Raw genomic sequence first — 24,442 nt, forward strand, 5'->3', positions numbered from 1 at the left:
CTATCCGACTCCCAAAGGCCTGCCGGCTCTTTCCAACAGGCCGCCTTCCGGTGATGGAGTTGATGCTGCTAGTATGCTAGTACCCCAACACTTTCTCAATAATCGCTTGAACTGCCGCCCGGGTCACGCAAGGCTCCAAGGCAACAAAAGGGCAGGTGCTCTAGCTCGCACACTTTGTAACGCAACGGGGCATTTCTCTCTTTCGAGAACCGAACCTTTTGTACTTAGGGAAATTCTGTATCACCTATGCTTCACGCAGCAAAAATGTAGGACGTAGGAACCCAACCCGCGGAAGCTCAAAGATCCCCCTTTTCGTTTTTTTCCTAAATAAAATTTCCTTCTATCTGCGCTCTTTGCTCTTCATTGGGAACAAGGCCTTCGTGCTTGAAGCCGAAATGTTTTTTTTTTACTTTTCTGCACTTTACCTTGGTTGGAGTTCTTGTTTTATGCAACCTACAAACAAACTGATTAACTGACTTACTAACTAACTAACTAACTAACTAACTAACTAACTAACTAACTAACTAAATAACTAACTAACTAACTAACTAACTAACTAACTACTTCATTTCTTCCATTTGACATGTGGCTTGACTAAGCAAGAAGGAGGAATGTGCTGCTCATTTCAATGTCCTTGCTTTTTTGAGTACGTTATTATTCTCTGTTCAATAACAAGGTTTTCTTATCAAACCGCGCTTCTGTTATCACTGGCTACGTTTTTGAAAACAGAAATAAATGTTATGGCTAGATTTGGCAACTTCTGGTTTTGGCTCCTTTTCAAACTTGGCAACCTAGCGCGCAGGACAAGGCAAACTAAACCAGTGGTGGAGGCCTCCATCTTGGTGTGAATAATGAACATGCTGATGATTATTATTGATTTCACTGCGTGCGCTTGCACAATCGCATTATTATTATTATTATTATTATTATTATTATTATTATTATTATTATTATTATATTTAGTCGAGGCGGTTTGGCTAAAGTACACTGCATCGCAGTGCTACGCTCAAGAACGGGGGTTTCATTTTCAGCTACGGCGGCGGCACCTCAGTGGTGGTGAAAGGCATGACGCCCCATGCACTTAGATTTAGGTACACTTGACAAAACTTACGGTGGTCTAAATTATTCCTGAGTCGCCCGCTACCTCAGCCTTCATATTCGTGTTGTTGTTTGGTACGTGAGACTCCATAATTATTTTTACATAGGCGCCATTGGTTCAGCACTGTGCGAAACAGTTTAAATCGACCAATTTTCTTAGGGCGAGCATCCAGAGAACGTAGGCATAAGCTGCGTTGAAGGCAGCATTTCTCGCAGATTGCGTGCTTTATTCTTCATAACCCATTTCAAACAGTCCGGTGTGCGTTCACGCTTAGTCACTATATCTGTAAGAGTTTAAAAAAAAACGAAGCACCTTCTAAGAGCAGAGGCAGTCTATCGTGTTTGCGTGTCGGGGCTCGGGGCCATTGAGATGACATCATATGTGGTAACAGATATATATATCTTCCAACATTCCTGTAAGATTCTAATACGGTACAATACAATATGCCATTCCCTATTCATGTACTGTCAATCCCTGTGGGCTGGTACTACCCAAAGGAAGCAAACACTGACAAGCGTACTAGAAAAGAATTTTAGGAGAACGGCAACCAACTGTCGTCCAATCTTTCACTCGGAAGAGTTATTCTTAAGCTACGATGTCTTTCCCTGGAACAAAAATTTTGAGTTTTCGTCCTCCTATGTAGTTTCGAGGATTATTCACAATTGTTGCTGGCTCTCGTGAAAGAATAATAGCTAATATATTGCCACATGCATTGATTGATTGATAGGTGGAGTTGAACGTCCCAAAACCACCTTATCATTATGAGAGACGCCGTAGTGGAGGGTTTTAAAAATTTCGACCACCTGGGGTTTTTTACCGTGCGCCCAAAACTGAGCACACGGGCCTACAACATTTCGGCCCTCCATTGGAAATGCAGCCGCCGCAGCTGGGCCTCGAACCCGCGACCTGCGGGTCAGCAGCCGAGTACCTTAACCACTAAACCACCGCCGCGGGGCATATTGCCACATGCAACGCGGGAATATAAATATATTATGGCAAATGTCCATATTGCTCTGTCGGAAAAACAACTAAAAAAGTACGAAATAAATGTGCCTCAAAGGAGGCCATCATGAATAATAAGTAGGGTAAGTCATATAACAATGCACTTCACGTTGGCACTTTCAAGAAACAGCCCGGTCATTTACTATGATCTCACCATCTGATTTCGTTCAGTATAGGTGTTCGCGTTTGTATTATATCCTCCTGGGTCATTCCTGTAAATCAGTGTGTCATGAGATTGTGCCACACGATTGTAATCTGCTCAATACACTTGGCTTGTGGGGTGTTAATTGCATACATGCACCCACGCACCCGCACAAAAAGTTTCAGCTAGAGTTAATTGTATTTTATTTCAGAAGTACTGCCAGCCTCACACATGAGGCCTTAGGCAGGGGTGGGTGATACAAAAAAGGAAACAAATATGAAGATAACACAGGAAAGGAAACACGTCACGTAGAGATACACCATCAAGAACTAGTGCATCAAAGTAAAACGCCAGTACTTACGCAATTGTAGTGGTTTACACGTACACGTACAAAAAAAACTATGATGACAAACATCTGCTCATACAGAACTAAGAAACAAACATCATATAGCGGTTCAAAAATTGGCAACATTTCAAAAGTGCAACGCATCGATATGAAAAAAGTGATAGAAAGTAGAACATAAATGGAAGCCTGTTCAGGATGCGCGGTGGAATAATAGAGGGCGAAGCGCAAAGAAAGATCAAAGTCAAGTGGGTTGCTGGTGTTTAAGTTTTTCCATGAACGTCTGAACGGTTTCGCAGTTCACCAGATCGGCAGAAAGAGCATTCCAATTAGTGACAGTGCGCAGAAAACATGCGTTTTTAAAGGCTTTTGTTTGGCAGGAATATTCCTTCAGTTTTTTTGGATGCTCGGATTGAGTTGATTGGCGGTGAACTGTTTTTATGTACGCGTGCTTGTCTATGCGTAACTTGTCGTGGTAAAGTAGAAACATGTACTTGAATCAATCGCGTTGCCGTCTTGCCTGCAATGTATCCAGGTCAGCTTTTTTTAACAGTTCACTGGGTGACGTAAGAGCACTGTTGCGATTATATACAAATCGGATTGCTTTTCTTTGAATAATTGCAAGTGTTTTAATATTTACTTGGCTATGAGAGTCCCAAACCACAGATGAGTACTCGTGGATCGGACGGATAAAAGTTTTATACGCAATTAATTTTAATTTTGGGGTAAATTTGCGCAAGTAACGTCTGAGAAATGCTAGTTTCTGTAAAGCTTTCTTTTCAATGTAGGCAACATGCTCATTCCACCTAAAATGTGCACTTAATACAACCCCCAAATATTTATAAGTTTTAAGAAACGATAGTTTTTGACCATTGATGGAATATGAGTGTTTCAAAGGAAGCCGCTTGCGCGTAACGGTCATAGCTACCGTTTTCTTTTCATTAATCTTCATTTGCCACACTGCACACCAAGAAGATGTTTTTGTTAACGCTGCGTTTAAAAGAACCTGGTCGTTTGTACTACGTATTTCCTGATAAAGAATGCAATCATCTGCAAATAACTTGATAGAAACCGGAATATCAATGGCAATGTCGTCTATAAAAATTAAAAAAAGAAGTGGCCCAAGCACAGAGCCCTGAGTGATTCGCGATTTCACCGGTCGTGAATCAGACTGGACGTTATCTATGGAAACTATTTGATTTCGATAAGAAAGATAGGCCTCAATCCATGAAGTTATTATACTGTTTTTTAGTATTGGTTTGAGTTTCGCCAAAAGTTTTGGATGCGACACGCGATCAAATGCTTTTTCGAAGTCTAGGAAAATCATGTGAATCTGGCCTTGCCTATCTAGAATAGCTGCAATGTCATGAACGGTTTCCAACAGTTGTGTGACGGTTGAGAATCCTTTTCGAAAGCCGTGTTGTCGGTAATTGATTAAATTATTTTCCTCGAGAAAAACTCAGAGATGCTTGAATATAATATGTTCTAATACCTTCGCACAACAGCAAAGCAGGGAAATCGGTCTATAGGCAAAGACGAGAGAAGTGTTAGGTGATTTGGGTATAGGGATAAGTTTTCCGAATTTCCAGTCATCTGTAAGCGCGCGCTGTGACAGTGACTTCTGAAAAATGATGCACAAAAACTTCGAGCACCATTCAGCCTACCTCACAAGGAACGCGTTAGGTATGCTATCAATACCAGGCGTATTTTTGGGATCTATGTTAAGAAGCAGAGACAAGATTTCTTCCTCAGATCTTGCAAGGTCACTTATTGGTGGGATATCATAAAGCGTTTTTGAACATGGCCTTCTGCCATCGTCATCAGTAAACACTCAACAAAAAAACGTGTTAAATGATTCTGCAATAGTTTCTTTATTAGTTACGATAGTCCCATTTACATATATATTATGAAAACGCTTCTTGATTGGGTCAAAATGCTGCCAGAATTTCGCTGGGGATGACAGCAAGAAGTTTTCTAAAGTGACGTTATAGTACTGATCTTTTGCTTCCTTGATACTGTCTTTTAATTCTGTACGCGCGTTACTGAGTTCAAGCACGGTCGACGGAGTGGGGTTTTGACGATGCTGTTTTCTTATCCTGTTTGCCTTTCACCCCAGACGAACAACAGGCAAAGTAATTCACGGGCTATCATTTTTTTAATATTTTTACTTTTTCTGGTACGACGTCATGAACGCATTGCAACACAAGGTTTTTGAAGAAACACCAAAGGCTGTTAACAGTACAAGTACTACATTCAGAAAGTAAAGTGAATCGAGAAAAAATAAGTCTAATGTGTCCAGTATTTCTACGTCTTTTGCGCGCGAGAAGACAGACACGACGCGTTCTTCTCTCTTGCCTTTTAGAACGTCATTAAGATTAATGCATATGTAAACCAATTTGTGATTGGATATCCCATCAAGCACATTGGTGTCTGCCACACGACGCAGCAGGCTGTTGCTAAGGAAAAAAAGATCCAGAGTTGTAGCAGTAGCATTCTGTACGCGGGTCGGTTGCATAACTAGTTGAGTTAAATCATGAAAAAGGACTGTATCGACTAAACGTTTCGCTGCATTTGAAGACGGTACAGGAAAATCAGTATCTCATATAACTAAAGGAACGTTGAAATCACCGCCAACTATTGTATTACTTGAGCAACTGTGGACCATGCAAAGAAATTCATTAAGCGTATCAAAGAATGCTTCGTCTGTGCCTGGGGGGCGGGAAAAAGCGCTATGAACTCAAGATCGCCTGTGTCTACTTTCACAATTACGTATTCAAGATCTGGTATATCGGCTAATCTTTTAACTTGTAAGGTTTCTTTAAATATGATTGCAACTCCGCCGCCTCGACTACTCCTATCTTTGCGATAGGTGCGGTAACCCTGGGGAGTGATCTCATTGTCACTAACGTCGGTGCGAAGCCAGGTTTCACTATATATCGAAAGATGAGGGTGATACGTTAACACAACACTGTCTGAGTCATCGCTTTTTGCTAGAATACTACGGGCGTTAATATTTAGGCATCGGAAAAGTCCCCCGTTCTTGTCGTTTCATCTGTTGCGAAATGCTCTGCTAAGCGGTCTGCTCGCAGAGACCATTCCACGCTGAACTTCATCTAATGTTAGCAATCAATTGTCAATCTTAAATTTGTCATGTACAAGTTTAACCTTTGTGCCCGATTTCCTAATATCTGAAGTGCTGTTCCATAGCAACTTCCTGACGTGCCGAGTGCTTGCAGGAAAATCCTCCGAGAGTGAGATTCCCTTCCCTTTTAATTTGAAGCAGCTTTTGAGAACGTTAACTTTTTCCCTGTGGTCGAAAAACTTCATGATCACTGGCCGATTTTTACCATGCTGCCTTCGCCCAAGCCTATGAATTCGCTCGACTGAGTTTACGTTCACGTCCAAAGCATGCCTGAACACATTGCAGACTACGCTATTCATGAGGTCGTCAGAGGCATCATCATTCTTTTCCGTTATGCCGAACACAACAAGGTTGTTACGCCTGCTTCTGTCCTCTATATCAACGAGCTTACGTTCCAAGTCCTGAACCGTATTTTTCAGGCTGCGAAGTTTATCGCTGAATCCTTTAATTATCTCAGAAGTTTCCTCCACAGTTTTTGTTTTCAGCTTGATATCATCAAGCCTTTTTTGAATGTTGTTTTGACCTTCAATCAACTGTGACAACAATTCCGCAGTGGAGGGCCCTGGATTGGATTCAACGTCCCCGCATAGCATCAATTGTAGGAAAAAATAACGTCCCCTAAGCACCATTTTCTATATAATATTCAAATAACATTCGGAACATAACACTCAAAGCGACAATGACGTCATGTCTTAGTAATGTGTGCTTATCTGGCCACGAAGGGCTGAACAATTTTAGCGTATGCTTACTTTCATTACATGGGCACTCAGGGTACAGATAAGCAAAACGCAACTGGATGATATTCGCTGAGAATTCTAGTGCGGTAAACAGCCCATTCCATGGCTCTGTTGCTCAAAAGGGCCTGCACTTGACCCGATGTTAGAAACCTGGCATGATTATTCTTGGTAACGTTTCGGAGCGTACACAGTGGACGTAAAACAGAAAGCGAGAAGGCAAACAAGCGTGAACTCACTACTCAGTTTATTGAAAGCAATACACGAAATATATATCCCAGGGTAGCCTTAATGAACATTTGAAATCTTTCAAACATAGCATTCACTCCCACCTAGCCAGCCATTGCAGCAGCTGCCAATGTTATGCTGTTTGGTATCAAATTATTATTTTGTTTTATCACAAATACAAGCTAACTCCGGAATTACTAGAAACGTTTCATACCAGAAGGTGTGTTGATAAATGTACAAGCAGCCTATCCATTGCACTACCTGACAAAAAGTTCACTTTCGTGCCATACTTGACTTTCACACTTTGCTGCACGATGTAGATAATACCTATATAAATAACTGTCATGATGCGTTATCATTTTTTGCTTGTTTTCGTTTTGTTTTTTTATGCACATGTGCTTTGAGCTACCCTGAGATATATATTTCGTGTAATTATTTCAATAAACTGAGTTGTGAGTTTGCGCTTGTTTGTCTTCTCGCCTTCTGTTTTCGCGTTCACTGTCTGAGCGTCGAATTGTTACCAAGAATGTCCTCAAACCAACTCGCCCAACTTTCCATACTAATAATGACATTGTTCGCTTACCGTGGAACGTCTGGATTACATTGTTCGGAGCCCACGTGGTTAAACAACTTTAAAATACGAACGAAACGCTGTTTCTTTCCTGGGTAACTATTAACAATAGTAACTTCTATTAACTAGCAAGAGCTAGTGCGTAATTTTTTTTATGTCAGTAGGCTGGAATAAAGTCACTAAGCTCAAATGCTTCTGTTTTGGAAAGTGAACTTAACGTAGAGTCCTAAAGGAGACGGCGAGGAAAGTGTATGTTTTATAAATTATACATAACGTAGAAATGCGCCGGGCATGATCATGAATATGGGAGCGTAAGAAAGATTGATGACTGCAGCAAGGTAGCAAGAAATCTACTAAGGGAACAATTTCGTTGGTCTAGCAGGAGGAAATAAACTAAGTAATCTTTAGTGACATATTTTCAAATGGTGCAATGAATCTTACACACAAAGTCTGGTCAGCGGATATCCGGGAATTAAATTGGTCATACCATTTTCTCTTTGATTATGAGGTAAAGTCCAATGTGTTAGAATGATCACGTGCGTAAGAATTGGTGATTGTTGTGCAAAAAAAAAAACTCCGGTTCTATGAGTAAGAGTGAAGATAACTTACTCTAAAGCGATACAAAGGGTCAGGGGCTGAAAGCATTTTCATCTATATGTTAATATAGCGAGTGGTAACAAAACATTTTTTATTTACATGAGACGTGAGAGTCAGGTGTCAAGTTGGGCAGCTGTGCATGCTCACACATTGGTGTATCTCTACACGGAATTCCCTGAATTTATTAAAGTATTGCGTGAAAAAGTTAACATTATTATGGCGCAAATAAGACTGAAATATAAGCAGATGACCGTTTGTGTTCTAGTTGAACTTTGTCACCTCGTCAAAGCAACATGGTCGACTGATCAGTAATGTTGTCTCGTCATTCTAACTTGATCACTTTAGAACTCGCTTTTATGAAGTTCTCATGCTTGATCTAATCATGAGAGCCGCTTTAATCAGTGCAGCCTCAGACAGGAGCAAATTCACGAAAACTATTTGTTCCCATATTTATTTATTTATTTATTTAGGAGAATACTGCCAGTCTGAATGCCAGACTTTGGGCAGGGGTGGGCGGTACAATGAACACAAATGCAGGAAGTACAAAAAAATATTGAACAGATTATACAGTGGTACAAAAAAAAAGGAACGCGTTGATTCACATAGAAAGGAAACTGGAAATGCAGTCCACAATTGCCGTGCCATACAAGGCTATACTGAAAACTGCACGAAAGTAGTGCTCAGCAGGTTTTGCTGTGTGGAAAAAAAAAAAAAAAAAAAAAGTTCAAGTACAAGAATAGTCAGCAACAATTCAAAAAGTACATCCGGGCATGTTAGTTACAAGCGTGGCAAATTGTAAGGCAAATATTTTGTCAAAATATTTGCCTTACAATTTGCCACGCTACAATATACAATATAAGCCGTTACTCAGTGAGTGGCCTTCCGCCTGTATTAAAGATGCGCCCAGCATCAAGATTTGATCGCATCTGCTCAAACTACGCTTTTTCTGCCAAAATGTTTGGTCTATCACATTAACTACCGTCAGTGATTAGCCACTGAAAGTAATGTCGTCTCATTAAGGCTGAAGTAGTAGTTTATTTAAGTATGGCATTATAATTTTAAAACTTTTTGCAGTCATTTAATAAACAAGATACAATGAGTGGTGAGGAATGCGGAGAGAAATCTGTGACACAAGAAGGTTGACTAGCCTCTCATCTCAGCAATACAAGGCAGAAAGTTACAGCATTTATGAAGTCATCTAAAGAAGTAAACGGACACAAATTTATAGTGGAATGTGGCCCAAAAGAATATTTTTAAAAACTGTTGAAAGGATTGCCCTTTTTCAAGATATACGCAAAATAAGAAAATAAACAAATTAAAAATATAACCTGTAAAATTTTCGTCAGTACTTCTTTTTATTCAGTTGGGTCGAGTAAGTAAAAGCAAAACGTTGGGTATAAGTAGTCGCGGAAGAGCGGGAATCGCTCCAATAAAACATTTATTCATTTAGTATGCGTGGGATTGAATGTTTCAGCATTTGGAGACCATATTTTGTTCGTCATCAAGAAACCTTCAAATAATCGCTTTGTCTGGTAGGTCGACACGAGGTGCGGCGCCCTAAGCATTCTATTGTGAATAAAATTGTTTTTAGATTGTATTTCAATTTTAAAGACTCTTATAAACAACGTTCATACATGCTATCAAATCTTAAGACCGAAGTTATGAAATAGTAACAAGGTAGGTGCATTATATTCAGCATTTGCAATGGGACATAGAGGTGTATTTTTGAAGCGTGATTAATTTCTGCTCCTAGTGCAAGCTGCCAGTACGCTGCACCAAAAGGCCGTATTGTAACTGGGAGCAACAAAATGTGTGGTTGATCATTGATATCTTAGTAGTCGGTAAGAATAAGTGGCATCTCTTAAGCATGCGTAGAACACTATATAACTTTTTTCATACCATCTCGCTTTATGAATCTCGTAATATATGCTTATAAAAATAATTCCCAATTGTTGTGGCGTCGAAGAAAAATTCATTACAGAGTCATGGAAACGAAGTTTAGAAGTAGATTTGGTTTTGAAGCTGTTGATTTGTGAGTAATTAGCACTCCACCATGCATACAAATCATCTAGTGTCATGCTTGCTACCTAAATTAGGTCATTACCTATATATGTGAAAAACAATCAAGTGTCATTCACATGCAGGACATACTTGATTGTGTGATGTATGTTTATAATGTCGTTGGCGTAGTTGAAAAGAAGTAACGGCCCCAATATTCTACCTTGGGGTACACGATGAAGAAGTTTTTGCAGAGAAGATTCTTTTGTGTTTAAACTTACACACTGTAGCCTTTGGCTCTAATACCTGGTGTATAAATTCAGTGAATGTCCACTAATGCCGTAAAAAGGTAAATTTTGTAAGTGGGTATTGCGATTTATCCGGCTGAAGGCTTTGAAGAAATGAACAAATATGCACGTTAAGTTGACTGTTCATTTGTATTAATAGTGGCACCTCGGTGTACAGCCTTGACCTAAAACCGTACTTAGAGGGTAATGTGTTTTCTCCGGTCAAATGCTTTCGATATGTCTAACGTAAGTTTTCTCTCCCCCACATTGTCTAATACAATTTTCTTTTCTCGTAACAATGCTACCCCTGTCGACAGCCCTGACCTAAAACCGTAGTGGGCCAGAGTAATCACCGAATGTTTCACAATGAAGTTCGACAGCCTTGTAAATATCAAGTTTTTTATGGGCTTTGAAAACAGTGGTATAACGAATGTGGGGCTATAGCTTTTAAAGGAATTTTTGTCTACTAACTTAAACAGTGCAGTAACTTTTGCAAGTTGCATACATTGTGGGAAAATACCTGTGTCTAAATTTAGGTTATAAACGTATGTTACTGGCATGACTATTATATCTACTACAAAAAAAACTGACGTCAACGTTAAACCATGAAAATCTTCTGATTGACTTTTCTTTAGCGTTAGGAAAACACCAATAACTTCGTATTCATCTGTAGCGGAAAGGAAAACTGACAAAGCTGGCATGTCCGTCGTTGCCATGTGGGATGGAAGTTGAAAGTTTTTGAACCAGGAAACGCTGTTGCGTACGAGCAGTTCTGGGGACAAGAACAAATATTTCGCATTTAAAAGCATTATGCTTCGAGACATCCGAACACCTGAAGTAGTCTAAGCATTATACTTACAGCAAAAAGAAAACAGGGTGAGCAGTGACAACAATAATTTGGTTGATACTGTTTTAAAGCATTCATCTTTGAATTTTTTAACGTAATTCTTGCACTTATTTTATAATGTTTTGAATGAAGCTGGTAAGTTTCTACCGCCACGATGCTGCTCACTACTGAGACGAGCGGCTTGAGCCTGCGGGAAAGAAACAAATAAGAGTTAAAATGCCTAAACCACGTATAAGTTTATTAATCAATTTGTTGCAATGCGAATAGAGCAGCAAACACCCGACTGCTGCTGCCATCTTTTTTCTACGGCCACGTTGAAAATTTAATAATACCGAAGCATGCAAGACCGCACTGAGTTCTGTTTGTCAAGCCAGGAATGGTGAAATATAGCGTGGAGCTTTTTTCTTTCTCTAAAACTGTATGTGTTATACCGAAACAGTGTTCTTGGAAAATCTACTAAACTCGGGAGATAAGTTTTAAGATGCACAATGTGATGTTTCGATAGAAGGCTCGACTGTTCACATTCTCTTAGTTTTATTTTTACAAGACGCACACACTAGATGTGTCTTAAAGCGCAGTGAAGCCTGTGTTAAAATCACAGCGAAAACGTTTACTTCAGCAGCTCCACTGCTCCTCCTCTTCTCTTTATTGACCAAATAATGGTGCAGATTTTTTTTCGTGTTTCTTTACCCATGCGCCTGTTGCATGTGTAATACATCTGTATCAAAAATTATGAAGAGAAACATTTCTCCTTCCACACAAACTTTTAAACTTTTTGAACATATGGCTTGTTAAGCTTGTCTCTCAAATGTAAGAGCTAAATTTTCGCTTAGATGGACATCTTAAACAAATAATTTTATTTTTGTTATAATGAAACACGTTTCTGCAGCCGCTAATGTACAAGTTGCTGCTTCTCCTAAAACAAGTTAGTATTTCTGTAATAAACTTAGACGGATCATGTTTTAGGAATAAAAACGCAATGCGTATTGAACAATTCATGTCCGCAATGTAGACTTATTACTCTGCGAGTACATAGAGGGACAAGACAAAATTTTGAGGCAAGACACAAGTATAGCGAACTCTATCAAAAGAATGGATTCATATTTTTATCTGACGTTGATTACAAAAAAAGCGAAGAGTTCGATGAACCTACGGCACAAATGAACATCTGTATAAGTAGTTCTGTGAAGATTAACAGCAACAATATCTGTTAAACAGTTTCATGTTGGTGCGATTTGTCGTTACCTTTCGGTGACAACAGATCGCACCGCCGTTGTTGAAGTAAATAATCATTGTAGTATTTATACCGAAAAAAAACAGCAAACAATTACCACTTTTACAAAACATTCGCTCAATGCATCGTGTTTTGAAAACGGAACATTCGTTCCTTTTACTTCCTGGAACTTTTTTTGCTCAAACTGTAAGTACAATATCAAGCAGCAGCACTGAATTGAAAAGGGAAACGTACTAAAATGGAAACATGGCCTTTTTTTAGCAAATGCGAGTATCTTTCCACAATCAGTATGCAGTCGAGGAAGGACATTATTATACCACCTGAAAGTGAACTTCATATAATGCAAACATGCTCTTCACAAAAAAGATGTATATGAAGAAAAACAAATAAGCACATCAAATTCATTTAATTTGTGGACACGACTAAAGTCTCTTGAGACTCAAGTTCTTGGATGTTACTCACCGGTCGACCCCGATGGCGGTGAGCGTGTAGACGGACACAATGACCGAGACGTGCTGCATGAAGAGCACGACAGGGCAGAAGAGGGGCTCGAAGATCCAGCGGCCCAGCATGAAGTCGGTGTAAGTGAACGGAATGGAGAACACGGCCATGGCGATGTCCGACAGTGCCAGGTTCACAAGGAACAGTCTGAGTTCGCGCGATGATCGACGGCCCAGCAGGAGCACCACAATCACCATCACGTTGCCGCCCAGCGCCAGCAGCGCGGTCAAGCTGTACAACGCGATCAGAAACGCCTGCAGCTCGAAGCCCAGGGCGTTCATGGGGGGATAGTCCGATACCGTAAGGTTGTTGTCGGCGCCGCTGTATGACACGTTAGCGTCTGCAGAGGTCCCATCAGTTTCCAATGACTTAAAAGAGTCGCTTACTAAATACAGCCACGAAGCTGAATTGTTGCTTGCAACAGTCAGGTCGTCAGAAAAGGCGTTGTCGTCTTCCATCTCAGCCATCGCTGGCGTTTACGCAATTGACGTTGACTTTACACTTTTCTCCCCCCTTGCACTGCGAGAAAGTGCCGGAATGCGAGAAAGGGCCGATCTTTCAAAAAACGTTTCAGTGGTCAGAAACGAAGTTGAAATTGCCGGGTCCCTTTGGCTGATTCAATCACTGGCGGACTCAGGGAGATGGATGTCTTGAGCAAAAAGTTGTGTCCGTAGACGGGCTGCCACTGATATGTGAAAGTTCACACACTTGCTCCAGAAGTCTTTTAGCAAATATTTAGAAGGAAGTGCAAAGCCGGACAGCGAACTCTTTCAGGCTTCAGGCGTATTGAATTGCGCAGTTTGTTTTTGTTATGTGAAGCAGAAACAAAAAGAAACCGTGACTGCCTAGTCTCTCACCGTAGGCTACAGTCTGGATTTACAAAACACCGGTACTCAAGCACTGGGAGTAATAAAAATAATGTACTTCGGCTAAAGTTGAACAAGTCCGAAAAAAAATGTTGGAAAACCAGAGAGTTTTGCGCGATCTAACGAACAGTATACAGGAGGTACCTGCGGCGAAGTTGAAAGCGCTGCTGGGCCGAGGGCTGGCGTTGCTCGCGGCTCGCTGAGAAGCGGGCGTCTAACTGTGCGCGCGTTCGGGCTGTAGCGAGCGAGCGGCGCGGGCTGCTCTTTCCCTTTCGCCATTTCCTTCCCTTCGTTTCCAAGCTAGTTCCCTTGCTGCCTCTTTCTCGATCTTCTCTCCTCCCTCCTCATCTCATCTCCTCGGCACTCCTCCCCAGAAACGCACACCACCTATTCTCTCCTTTTCCCTCTGCTCTTCTAGCTCACCCTCTCCCTCCTTCTTTCCCAGCTACCTTTCGCTCCCCAGGCAGCGATTCAAAGCGGCGCTCTGGTCGACTGGGGAGCTGGGGACAGCCGCTCCCGGTTGTCCTTAGGGCAGAACACTGGAGCGCCAAGCGGACGTCCCAACTAGCGAATGCTTACACAGGAAACAGTCGCTTTTGCCGATAACAAGCCGCTGAAGCACGCTACGATTCAAACTCGAGTTTCGAGTAACCAGCGCGAGTGCTGCGAGAAGCCATAGCTTAAGCTGTCTTGACTCTCAAAACAGGCATGGTATATAGATATATATATATATATCCTGATGAAGGCCAGACTCTAGGCCGAAACCTCGAAATAAATCACGTCGTGTGACCGCTCAAGGAGGATCTACTGGACTATATATATATATATATATATATATATATATATATATATATATATATATATATATATATATATATATATATATATTAGATGTATCTGTATATGTGAATTTGAAAAGTAGTTATGGAGGCGTTATGATTCACAAAAAAACGTTGTGGGTCCTAGAGCCGGCTTCAAACTCTTGGCTCCCATGAGAAACTGCGTGACGCTAAACAATTTGTGTGAATTAATTGGTTGAAAACAATGCTTTCTTTAGCTCCAGGTACTACTCTTTCATTATTTTGATAGTTTATTATTTTGTTGTCTTTTCTGTCTTTTTTAACTTGGCGAACAATTGCAATATACTGCATGTTTAGCGTTTTCTTTTATAAAAAGCGAAAAAAATTAGCCAGTAATATAATTATAATTTCTGCTTTACAATTTTGCATAATAAATACCCAAAACACTCAAAAGCAAGTGAAGCAAAAAAAATGGGGGAAAACAGCATTCGCACTGATATTGCAGCCTAGTGTTCTCAATGTAGCAGTCCATGTGAAAATGTGGCTTTACATTGTTGCATAGTATAGTTTGTCAGTGAAATGAGCGGAAAGATCCAGAAGATTAGTTTTTATTTTAAGGGAGAACAAAAATAAATTAACAACAAGGTAGTAGGAAGCTTGCCTCTGCTTCAACCTTCACTGCATAGCACGTCAGGGCGAGGTAGCAGCCGGGGCTCACCAGAGCCGAACGTAAACGCTTAGCTAAAGGAGCCTAATGAATGCGTAGCTGCATCCATCTCAAAAGGCGGTGAATTTTTTAGAATAACATTTGAGATGGTCAGTTTCGGTGCTCTTTGAAAGCTGTATAAAGAATGACGACAGAAACATTGCTTTCCTTGATTACCATTTACGCCTCATTTGATCTTTCCAGTTAATGCTCCCTTCGTCAGACGAATAAGAGGAACTGGTAAAGTACAGGTGCGTAATCGTCCCGCCGCGTTTGTCTAGTGGCTAAGGTAATCGGCTGCTAACCCGCAGGTCACCGGATTGAATCCCGGCGGCGGCGGCTGAATTTCCGATGAAGGCGGGAATGTTGTAAGGCCGTGTGCTCAGATTTGGGTGCACGTTAAAGAACCCCAGTTAGTCGAAATTTCCGTAGCCCTCCACTACGGCGTCTCTCAAAATCATATGGTTGTTTGGTGACGTTAAATCCGACATATCACAAGTGCGTAATCGTAGTCAGGGTAGGTACAACCTGTACGGCCCTAAGCAGCGCCATGGGCACTATGCTGAAGCTCACGCGACTCATCGCGCGGGAACCACATAATTTAATAGACACATCTTTTAATACGCGTCCACGTAATTGAGTTCTGACAACAGAAAACATGAAATTTGCATCGTATATTAAGCACAGGACGTTTCTATGAGGTTAAAGAAGCCCAGATGGTCGAAATTTCCGTAGCCCTCAACTACGGCATCTGTCATAAATTCTATGGTGGTTTTAGGACGTAGAACCTCGCATATCAATCAAGTCTATGAGGTAAGCAAAACATCTTCACGCAACATATTTCATGTTCCTAGAAAGAACGCCAGTTGGTTCGGGCTCTGTTATACATTTACCTGCACTATTGAGTATGCAATTATAGCAACCACCGAAAAACCGTTTTTAACTGCGAAGCATTTCTTAGCGAACTTCCGCGAGTATGAATCTATCTATCTATCTATCTATCTATCTATCTATCTATCTATCTATCTATCTATCTATCTATCTATCTATCTATCTATCTATCTATCCGCCTTCGACATTTAGCCTTCCTTGCCGTCTGGATAATAGAATCTATACCGAAATTGGTATGGCATAACATCACTGTATGACGAGCAGATGAAACGAATCACAACATGAAAGTCATGACTTGCATGTCTTGAATTAGATGATTTATATGTCAAGGTCTTGCTGATCCTGCGGTGGTTTCGTTCACATGACATATCGCAGAACGGGTATAGTATGACACCAAGGCAAGGCGAACATGAGTGACAGGCCCTATAGGGCAAATTATGACGTGCGTGTCATGTAAGAACATGACTACATGACACGCTCATGATGCGCTCGCGGTCGTTTCGCTAGCTTCACATACACCAAATTTGGTATTACGCGACGTGAATGGAAGATGGAGCAATATGACTGCTGCAAAATTGATAATCATGACATGCTTATCATGTAAGAGCGTGACTACATGCCACGCTCATGATGCGCTCACGGTCATTTTGCTAGCTTCATATATACAAAATTTGGTGTTACGTGACGTTATTGGATGACGAAACTATATCATTGGTGCAAGCATGATAATCTTGATATGCGTGTCATGTAGGAACATGGCTACATGCCACACTCATGATGCGCTTGCTCTTGTTTCGCTGGTTTGGCATAAACCAAATTTGTTATGACGTGACGTTAATGAATGACGAAGGTAGATGACACGTCCAATTATGATAATCATGACATGCGCGTTTCGCAAAACATCACAACATGATATATGCTTATAGTGCGCTCCCGGCCATTTCGCTATAGCTTCACATCTACCAAAGTTTCTATCATGTGACGTGTATAGACGACGAAGGTAAATGGCACATCCAAGCATGACAATCCTGACATGCGTGTCACATAAAACAAAACCACGTGCTATGCTCATAACTAATTGGTGGCTGTTTCGCTAGCTTCACATTCACCAAATTTGATAATACATGACGGGAATTGATTACGAGCACAAACGCCAGGCGCAAACGCGATAATGATGACATGTAAGGGGTTTCCGGAGCACTCAACTACGGCGTCTCTTATATTCATATGGTGGTTTTAGGACGTTAAACCTCACGAATCAATCAATCAGTGACATGTAAGGCATAATGTACGGCCCCCTCGTAATGTTCTGCTGATTTGAATGCGGCAATTCAACCTTGCTCATTCGTGCTTTGCATATCATTGATTCCCACTGTACATAAGATCTACCAATTTTTACATGTGGTGTAAAGGTTTTGGAGATCCAAGCTTCGCCAATTTGGCCTGAGCGCCACCGACGGCCACGGTTGCAAATAGCACTTTCGTGACGTAACGAGTATACGGGTCCAAGCTAAAACGGCTGCATTTTATCATTGTTTGCTAGCGTACCTCGGCGCTTCTCGATTATAAGAAGTTTTTGTTTTATTAGATCCGAAGCAGCTCCTTGACTAGGCTGTGTGTTGGGGTGGTGCCAAGTAGACTCGCCTTCCCTCGCAGTGGGCGCGCATTGACGTCACTCTCCCCCTAGCCTGTCCCCGCTCGCCTTGCGTCATCTCAAGCTTCACCCTCTCCACCACTCACAACGTTCCAGCGCACATCAAGCCAACAGTGTTTCTGCGATGAAGCTTACAGGAAACCCAACCCGTCTCCCGTATCTTTGTGTTTCAAACAAACTATCATTCGAGTAAACGCTACACTGAGTTTTGCATCAAACCTTTCTTCCAGCTACCACGTCGCGCCTGTTTCAACCAGGTCAATTCCGCGATCACCAGTGATGCCTCGCATTCCATCAGGATTACCTTCGGGGAGATGGTCAATAATTTTTACAGTGTTAGTTCTATAGATAGCTCCTGGTATTACAGAATTAGGGTAAGAAATGTTTACATCTATCTTCTAAATCCACAACAATCATGACCAGAATCATGCCCTCAAGTTAGCAGGTTAGCTTATCGGGCTAGGTGACGTGGAAATACCGCGAATGAAAGCGCCAACGTCTCGCCAAGGGGGTTAGCGAGATAATACGCAACACTGTAAACGAAACACTACCAGTTTTAAGGCATATTTTTTGCAAAATATAGCATTTCTAAATTGTATTTGTGTTGAATAAAAATTCACACTTCGCTCATTCTGTAGACTTGTGGATCCATGTACATAAAACACTACCGGATACAATTGAATTGGTAAGTTCACGGACGAGTGGTTTAGTGCGGTTATTCGGCATCGTATATTAAAATTCAGTACACGTACTATAACACGAGCAGTGGTCCACGTGGTGCAGTTTTCACCTTTATGTCTAAACACTCATATGCAGTTTGCCGCTCGTCCGCCACATGCGTGGTTTCGATTGCACAGTGCTGCGGAACTGGGTATACGTGCCTTTCATCGGTGATGGTTCTACGGCACGCAATAGCGGTGCTATATCCATGCACTCCGCTGTTCCCATCTTGTTTGATGACGATAGTACAACCTGGTAAAAAAAGTAGAAAAATTGTCGAACCGGCCATAAAAATAAGCGCTTTGTCTAAATTTTCGCCTAAGATAGCCTGTTTATTCTTGTTTGTTTTACCGTGCCATTTGCAAGATTGAGTATAACTTCGTACAATGACCACACCATGATCTATCAGGATTCGACCGTGGAGAGTGACTTGCTTGTTTTTTGCTCTGCTTTCTAATACAACTTTTCTATAACAAATCTATGTATGTATTTGCGTTAGTATGTCTGCCAAAGTGTTGCTCGGCAAATTTTCAGACGACCGGGGACTGTCAACGCCGATGTATCAAAGGAAAGATTAAATTAAGTTGCATAAATAGGCGCTAAAACCCTACAATTATTTCACAGATCCACTATTCATAACTATTTTCCTCGCGCTCCTAAAGAACTTATTGTCTGTCTAAGTTTAAACTACTTACGACGTGTTTCCCAGCAGCTTATGAAATCTTGGAACTTATCAGACGTTGTGGGCTATAAGTGCCTATCTGCTGAAGTTAAGAATTCCATCAGTCGTATATCGGCTTGGATTTATACTGTATTCTTTACCCAATATTTCAACGTACGAGCGTTCTTGTGTCACCTCAATATTTATTGTCAGCTGCTTGAGTTGGGAAAGGGGGTGGGGGCTTTTCGCGCAAACTATCACGAGAAGTTTTTGAGAAAAAAAAATTGTGTGAGTCAAGAACTTCATAAAAATACCCTTACTGAATTGAAATGTCTAATAACAGCAGGCATTTAGAGTTACTAGGTCAGAAAGTGGATCCTACAGCAGCTGCTTATTTAGATATTGATATTAATTATGATTGACATCATGGTCGAAAGAGCTGTACTTATACTAACCCTCTCATGAGTCGATTCACTCAAGTTCACTAAGACCAAAGAGTGAGTCAGGTGAGTAATACGGTGGTGACCTTCAGACCGAGGAAGTCCAGTTAAAAAAAAGTTTAGTACGTTTTAAGCGCAAGTGAGTCTGATTGCGAAAAATTTTGTTGGGTGAGCCCTCACATCAAAACATATTCCTTGATTTTTCGCTCACATGTGCCTGTAACGATCACTTAATTTATTTTAATGACATCGGACGTCATTTGTTTATCTTTAAAGTTTTTAACAACGGAGCTTAACCGAATGAGCCGGCTTGGTATCTAGACACGTATATGTACAGCATGCTGTATACGAAAATTGCGCTACAACGCATACACAAAATTTGAAGCCTAAACACTGTAGTCCGTTATTTAAAACAGGCCCGCCGGTTAATTTGAGTGCACCGAAGCCAAATATACAACAGTCATGTCAACATGCCTGCAACTCACATCAAGATCTACACAAGGATAGCTGGCAGACCATACGAGGAACAATTGACACTGAAAATGTTGTTGGCGGCTAATACGCTCTGTTTTGTGAAGCATTTCAGTTCAACTTTCACAGCAAGTTGCGGTATATGAATGAGCTTGCCCACTAATGTTTCAATAACTCGAGAATCGGTCTTCACGTAGCGAGCACACGCGCTCTCAGGGGCACCCAAACCTATAGAGATAATGTAACACGTGAGCGTGCACCACACAAAGATCTGGAGTGTATATACATAAATGAACATTGTCTGGATGATTGCTTGGCTCAACACACTTGAGAGAAAAGGTAGTCGTGCCGCCAAGGATAAAACAAACGGTTCAATTAATTTGTTTTCCTACATTTGTTATTGAGCGCGTGAACAGTTATTGTTTATAATGACAGCATTCACGTCGCAGTGTCAATGTACGCAGGTTTCCCGTACAAAAAAGTGTTTGCATCGACAGTGGGCATGGCTGGTTTCACTTTGCAGAGATTTTCCGCTTGCCAGCTTGATCAGACACAGTTCATGCCAGTTTGCACCCGGAAGGAGAAGGCACAGAACTACATCGGAAGGTGATTTAGTCAGTGGTGTTTAGACTTGGTACACTGCAACTAATCATCTACACGAGGAAACACGAGTAATAAGTAGAAGAAATGCTCAAGAGGGATATATAAGGAGGCGCGCGCATGTGAGTTGTACGAAATACAAAGCTACGTGACGTTATATGGGTACCTATTGCATCTATACAATCGGTCTATGATAAGTGTAGTACGTACAAGCAAACCTAGCTGTTTTAGCGGCCTGTGCACCGCAAGGATCCTAACAAATTTTCAGAATATACCCCACACCAAGGCCAAAGTTACCACAATTCACACTGCCACACTTTTTTTTTCATTACAGCACGTTTTTCGTTACAACAAAATAGCGCCTTGTACAAAAAATACGTACAGATTATACACAGTATGACGTGTACATGTGTCACTAGTGAGTGCCAAGGCATGAAAATGTGTTTCCAAGAAAGCTTAAGGTGTTAAAAAGATGACAGATTGGAGGAAAAAACTTTCTGGTATTTGGAAAGAGTGTCGAGTAAAACTTGAAAAAAAAAAAAAAAGATGGGCGACTCATCAGTAAGTGTATGGCTGGCAGCGTTAACGGCATGTTGACAAAGAAAGTCAACAGAAACGGCCTAGATGCAAAAGAAAAAGTATCTAGAAGGCCCATGAAAGAGTGAAGAGGCATGGCCTCGCAATTCTGACTGGGAGCAACCAGCAGCAAGCTGAGCGCCCCATTGTGTCGTTCCCAGCCAGTCCCTCAGGACGTGAACAAAGTTGTCTGTCTGTCTGTCTGTTCATTGGTTCGTCCGTTCATCCGTGTGTGCGTCTTTATGGTAAAGTATAGATGGCAGATTCGGAAAGAAAACTGGCCAAGGATCTGTAGTATGGGTAGAGATGAAATAAGCCAGAAAAAATTTCGTGATAGGGCAAGCGCTGTGCTGTTTGAAGGAGGTCGGGTTTTTTTATAACGCGTAGTTAAAAATCGAGATATCATAAATAACAGAAAAATCTCATCTTTGTTTCATATGCCTGTGGTAGGAAAGAAAACAATTGGTGATATTTTACTTGAATGGAGAAATGTAAATTTGGAATTAACTTCGGGCGCTAACCGATACATGAAGTGAGGGTTTTAGGGAGAACATCGGAATTGTAAACAGGCCGGCGATAGAAAAAACTGAAAGGCGACTTCAGCATTTGCGGCAGAAAAGAAGGCAGATGGCAAAAAAGCAGAAAAATTCAGCTTAATCTGCGATAAAGCAGATATAGTTCAGCTTTTAATTTACAAGATTTTGTTATTTCAAGAGAATATTAATTGAGGTGGAAAATACTTAGCAGTAGTGTTGTAGTAATAATAAAAATAGTAAAACTATAATAAGAATAATGAAAACAACACCTTCTTGATCTTGACAAAGTGCTGATTAGAGCCCCGTTTTAAAAGGGATGCTATTTAATACATTCATTCATTCGCATTGAAAACTTCCATGGTCCCTGGGCATTTACCTATGTTGGCTGGAAGGTTAAAATCATATTTTAGGGGCGAAGCTCCTCTTTGTGTAAACTTGTTTTGCATCAGTTGGAACCGGCGTTATCAGACAGACAGAAAGACAAACAAACAGACTAACAGACAGACAGACGGAAGCATGGACAGAAGCCCAGGTGGACGCATGGACAGACGGACTGGTGCACAGACGAACGGAATTACACAGCGACACAGAGGCGAATAGACACACAGACGGACGGACAGACAGACAGACGAACAGACAGACAAAAAGGCGGGCGGACGGACATACAGACAGACAGACGGACGGATGGACAGACAGACGGATTGACGCTTCGCCCCACTCAATCATTCACTCTAATGATATGCTGTGAATTTTTATCCTCATACAACCAAGTGAAAAACCACGATAAGTGCAGCAACGTTCCGAATTGGTTCATCTATTGACCCATTGGAAAGATTTCTGCGCCTAGGGTGGTTTTTGCGGTGCCTTTGAGATTGGAGGCATCGGAAGCTTTCGGCACCTGCATATTCTCCAGCATTGGCCCACCTATGACCACCCGTCGATGACATGTGATGACGTCATTGTTCAATGTCGCATTGTGACGTCACTGTAACACGAAAGTGACCTAAATATTACGCCAAAAATGCTGTTGATCCCTATTCTAGAAATTGGCATAACACGAAAGTGAAGCGTGCCTTCACACAGATAGTTGAGTGTTTTGCGGGCGTTTTTTTCGCCACCGGGGCGAAGAGGTGTATGCTACAGCATCGACTTGCAAAGTCACGCGAATGGCCGCAACCAGCCCGAAACTGGCAGCGCACACCTCAGGCATGAAGCACGCACAAAATGAGCATGCACAAGACGTTCGTGGACTAGCAACTGTCTCTGCTCGATGCTTAAAGCGGACTATCCAAACAGGAAGAGACTCACAAACTATAATGGCCAAGTATACACTGGACAAGCGGGCGCAATTGTTACAATTGTTGCTTCTTCGTGGGTGAGCAGCGTGCTCTTTCCATAGACGTGTCCACGGCAGCGAGCAAGTGGACTTCATGCTCTTCCGAATCCCGAGTCTTATTGACAAATGCAGGCGCAGGAGACCACGCTCCGTGGAGGCGGCACTGATTGGAACGCTAGAGGTGACGACCTTGAAAGCACGCCAAATGTGAGACCTTAGCACCATCTGGCCACTCATAACATAAAAAACCCTTAAAGTACGAAACTCTCAGGACTGCCAAACAGTACATGATGTATGTAAGTTGCTTGCCATTAGCGTCATTGACGACGTACGTTCTGTGGCGTAGTGATTCACGCCGCGCACTGAGGTTAAAGGAGGCGCTTGTTCGACATTCTATGTTAGACTGTTTTTTTCACGTTTTTTTTTCACAGTCTGTTGAAATATGTTTTATAACGTCATAACCATGACGGAAATGCGCAAGTTGGGCAGTGGTGAATCTCGGCATAAAACACTTTCACGGTAAAATAAATTTCAGTGATATATGAGGCCTCGAAGACGTCATGAGGCAGCGTCGTTATATCACGATGATATTTCGCAACACTCGCGTTGGAGCCACAAATTACTTTTCGTGTTTGATGAGGCATTTGAAGCTTTCGCTTTAATACCTGAAGCCGACCACCGCGCAAACTTGGAAGGCCGTTCCACGCAACGAACAAACGGGAGATTACAGAGAGGTGAAAACCATCCACAAGAAAAAAACAATGCCAGCAAAAGCATCTGCGACGTGTTGTCTGTGCCGTGCGTGGGACGACGTGAGTCAGTATAGTTCCAAGTTTATTCAAACAATTAAATTTTTTGATCTCATCAATAATGTCACCCTTCGATATATTGCGCTGATCTTCGATATTTTTCGCTAATGGGTGACGAGAAAGGCATTGAAATTACCCTTTGTATTATATGAAAATCTCCTTACCACCCTAGTATCCTACGCTGACAGAAAACACCCTACAATCAAAGTAAAATAAGTTAGGTAGGGTAATTGTCCTATTGTTGGCAACCTTGGTGCCCAACTACAGCAGCAGCAGAAGCAAGTTGAGCACGCAACGTGCTGTGCCTATGTTTAACAATTATGCACCATGGTGTTATAGTGGTAAAGACACTTGGAAGTTGACCCACTGGTCCCAGGATCGAGTCTAGATCGCAGCAGCCGCATTTCTTGATGGAGGTGAAAATGCTCAAGACTAATGTGCTTACATTTCGGTGCACGCTAAAGAACCCCAGCTGGTGTAAATTTCTGGAGCCCTCAACTACAGCGTCCGTCATATTCATATGGTTTTTTTTGGAACGTTGAACCCTAAGAATACTAATAGTAATATATTTAACAATTTTCGCTGACAGAAGTTAATCACGCACCAATCTTCATAGGTATTACCTAGCAGTTTTAACCGAAGAAGCGAAGC

The 24,442-nt window shown here is 41.5% G+C and overlaps 1 protein-coding gene across 1 annotated transcript; it reads right to left on the minus strand.

Annotated features, from left to right (window-relative positions):
* Positions 1–12,682: 12,682 nt before the first annotated feature.
* LOC142775349 (neuropeptide Y receptor type 5-like) lies at positions 12,683–13,192 on the minus strand. Its single transcript, XM_075876712.1, has one exon. It carries the CDS (start codon positions 13,190–13,192, stop codon positions 12,683–12,685), a length of 510 nt encoding a protein of 169 aa, XP_075732827.1.
* Positions 13,193–24,442: the final 11,250 nt, after the last annotated feature.

This window comes from Rhipicephalus microplus, chromosome X (assembly GCF_043290135.1).
Source record: "Rhipicephalus microplus isolate Deutch F79 chromosome X, USDA_Rmic, whole genome shotgun sequence".
Classification (NCBI taxonomy): domain Eukaryota; kingdom Metazoa; phylum Arthropoda; class Arachnida; order Ixodida; family Ixodidae; genus Rhipicephalus; species Rhipicephalus microplus.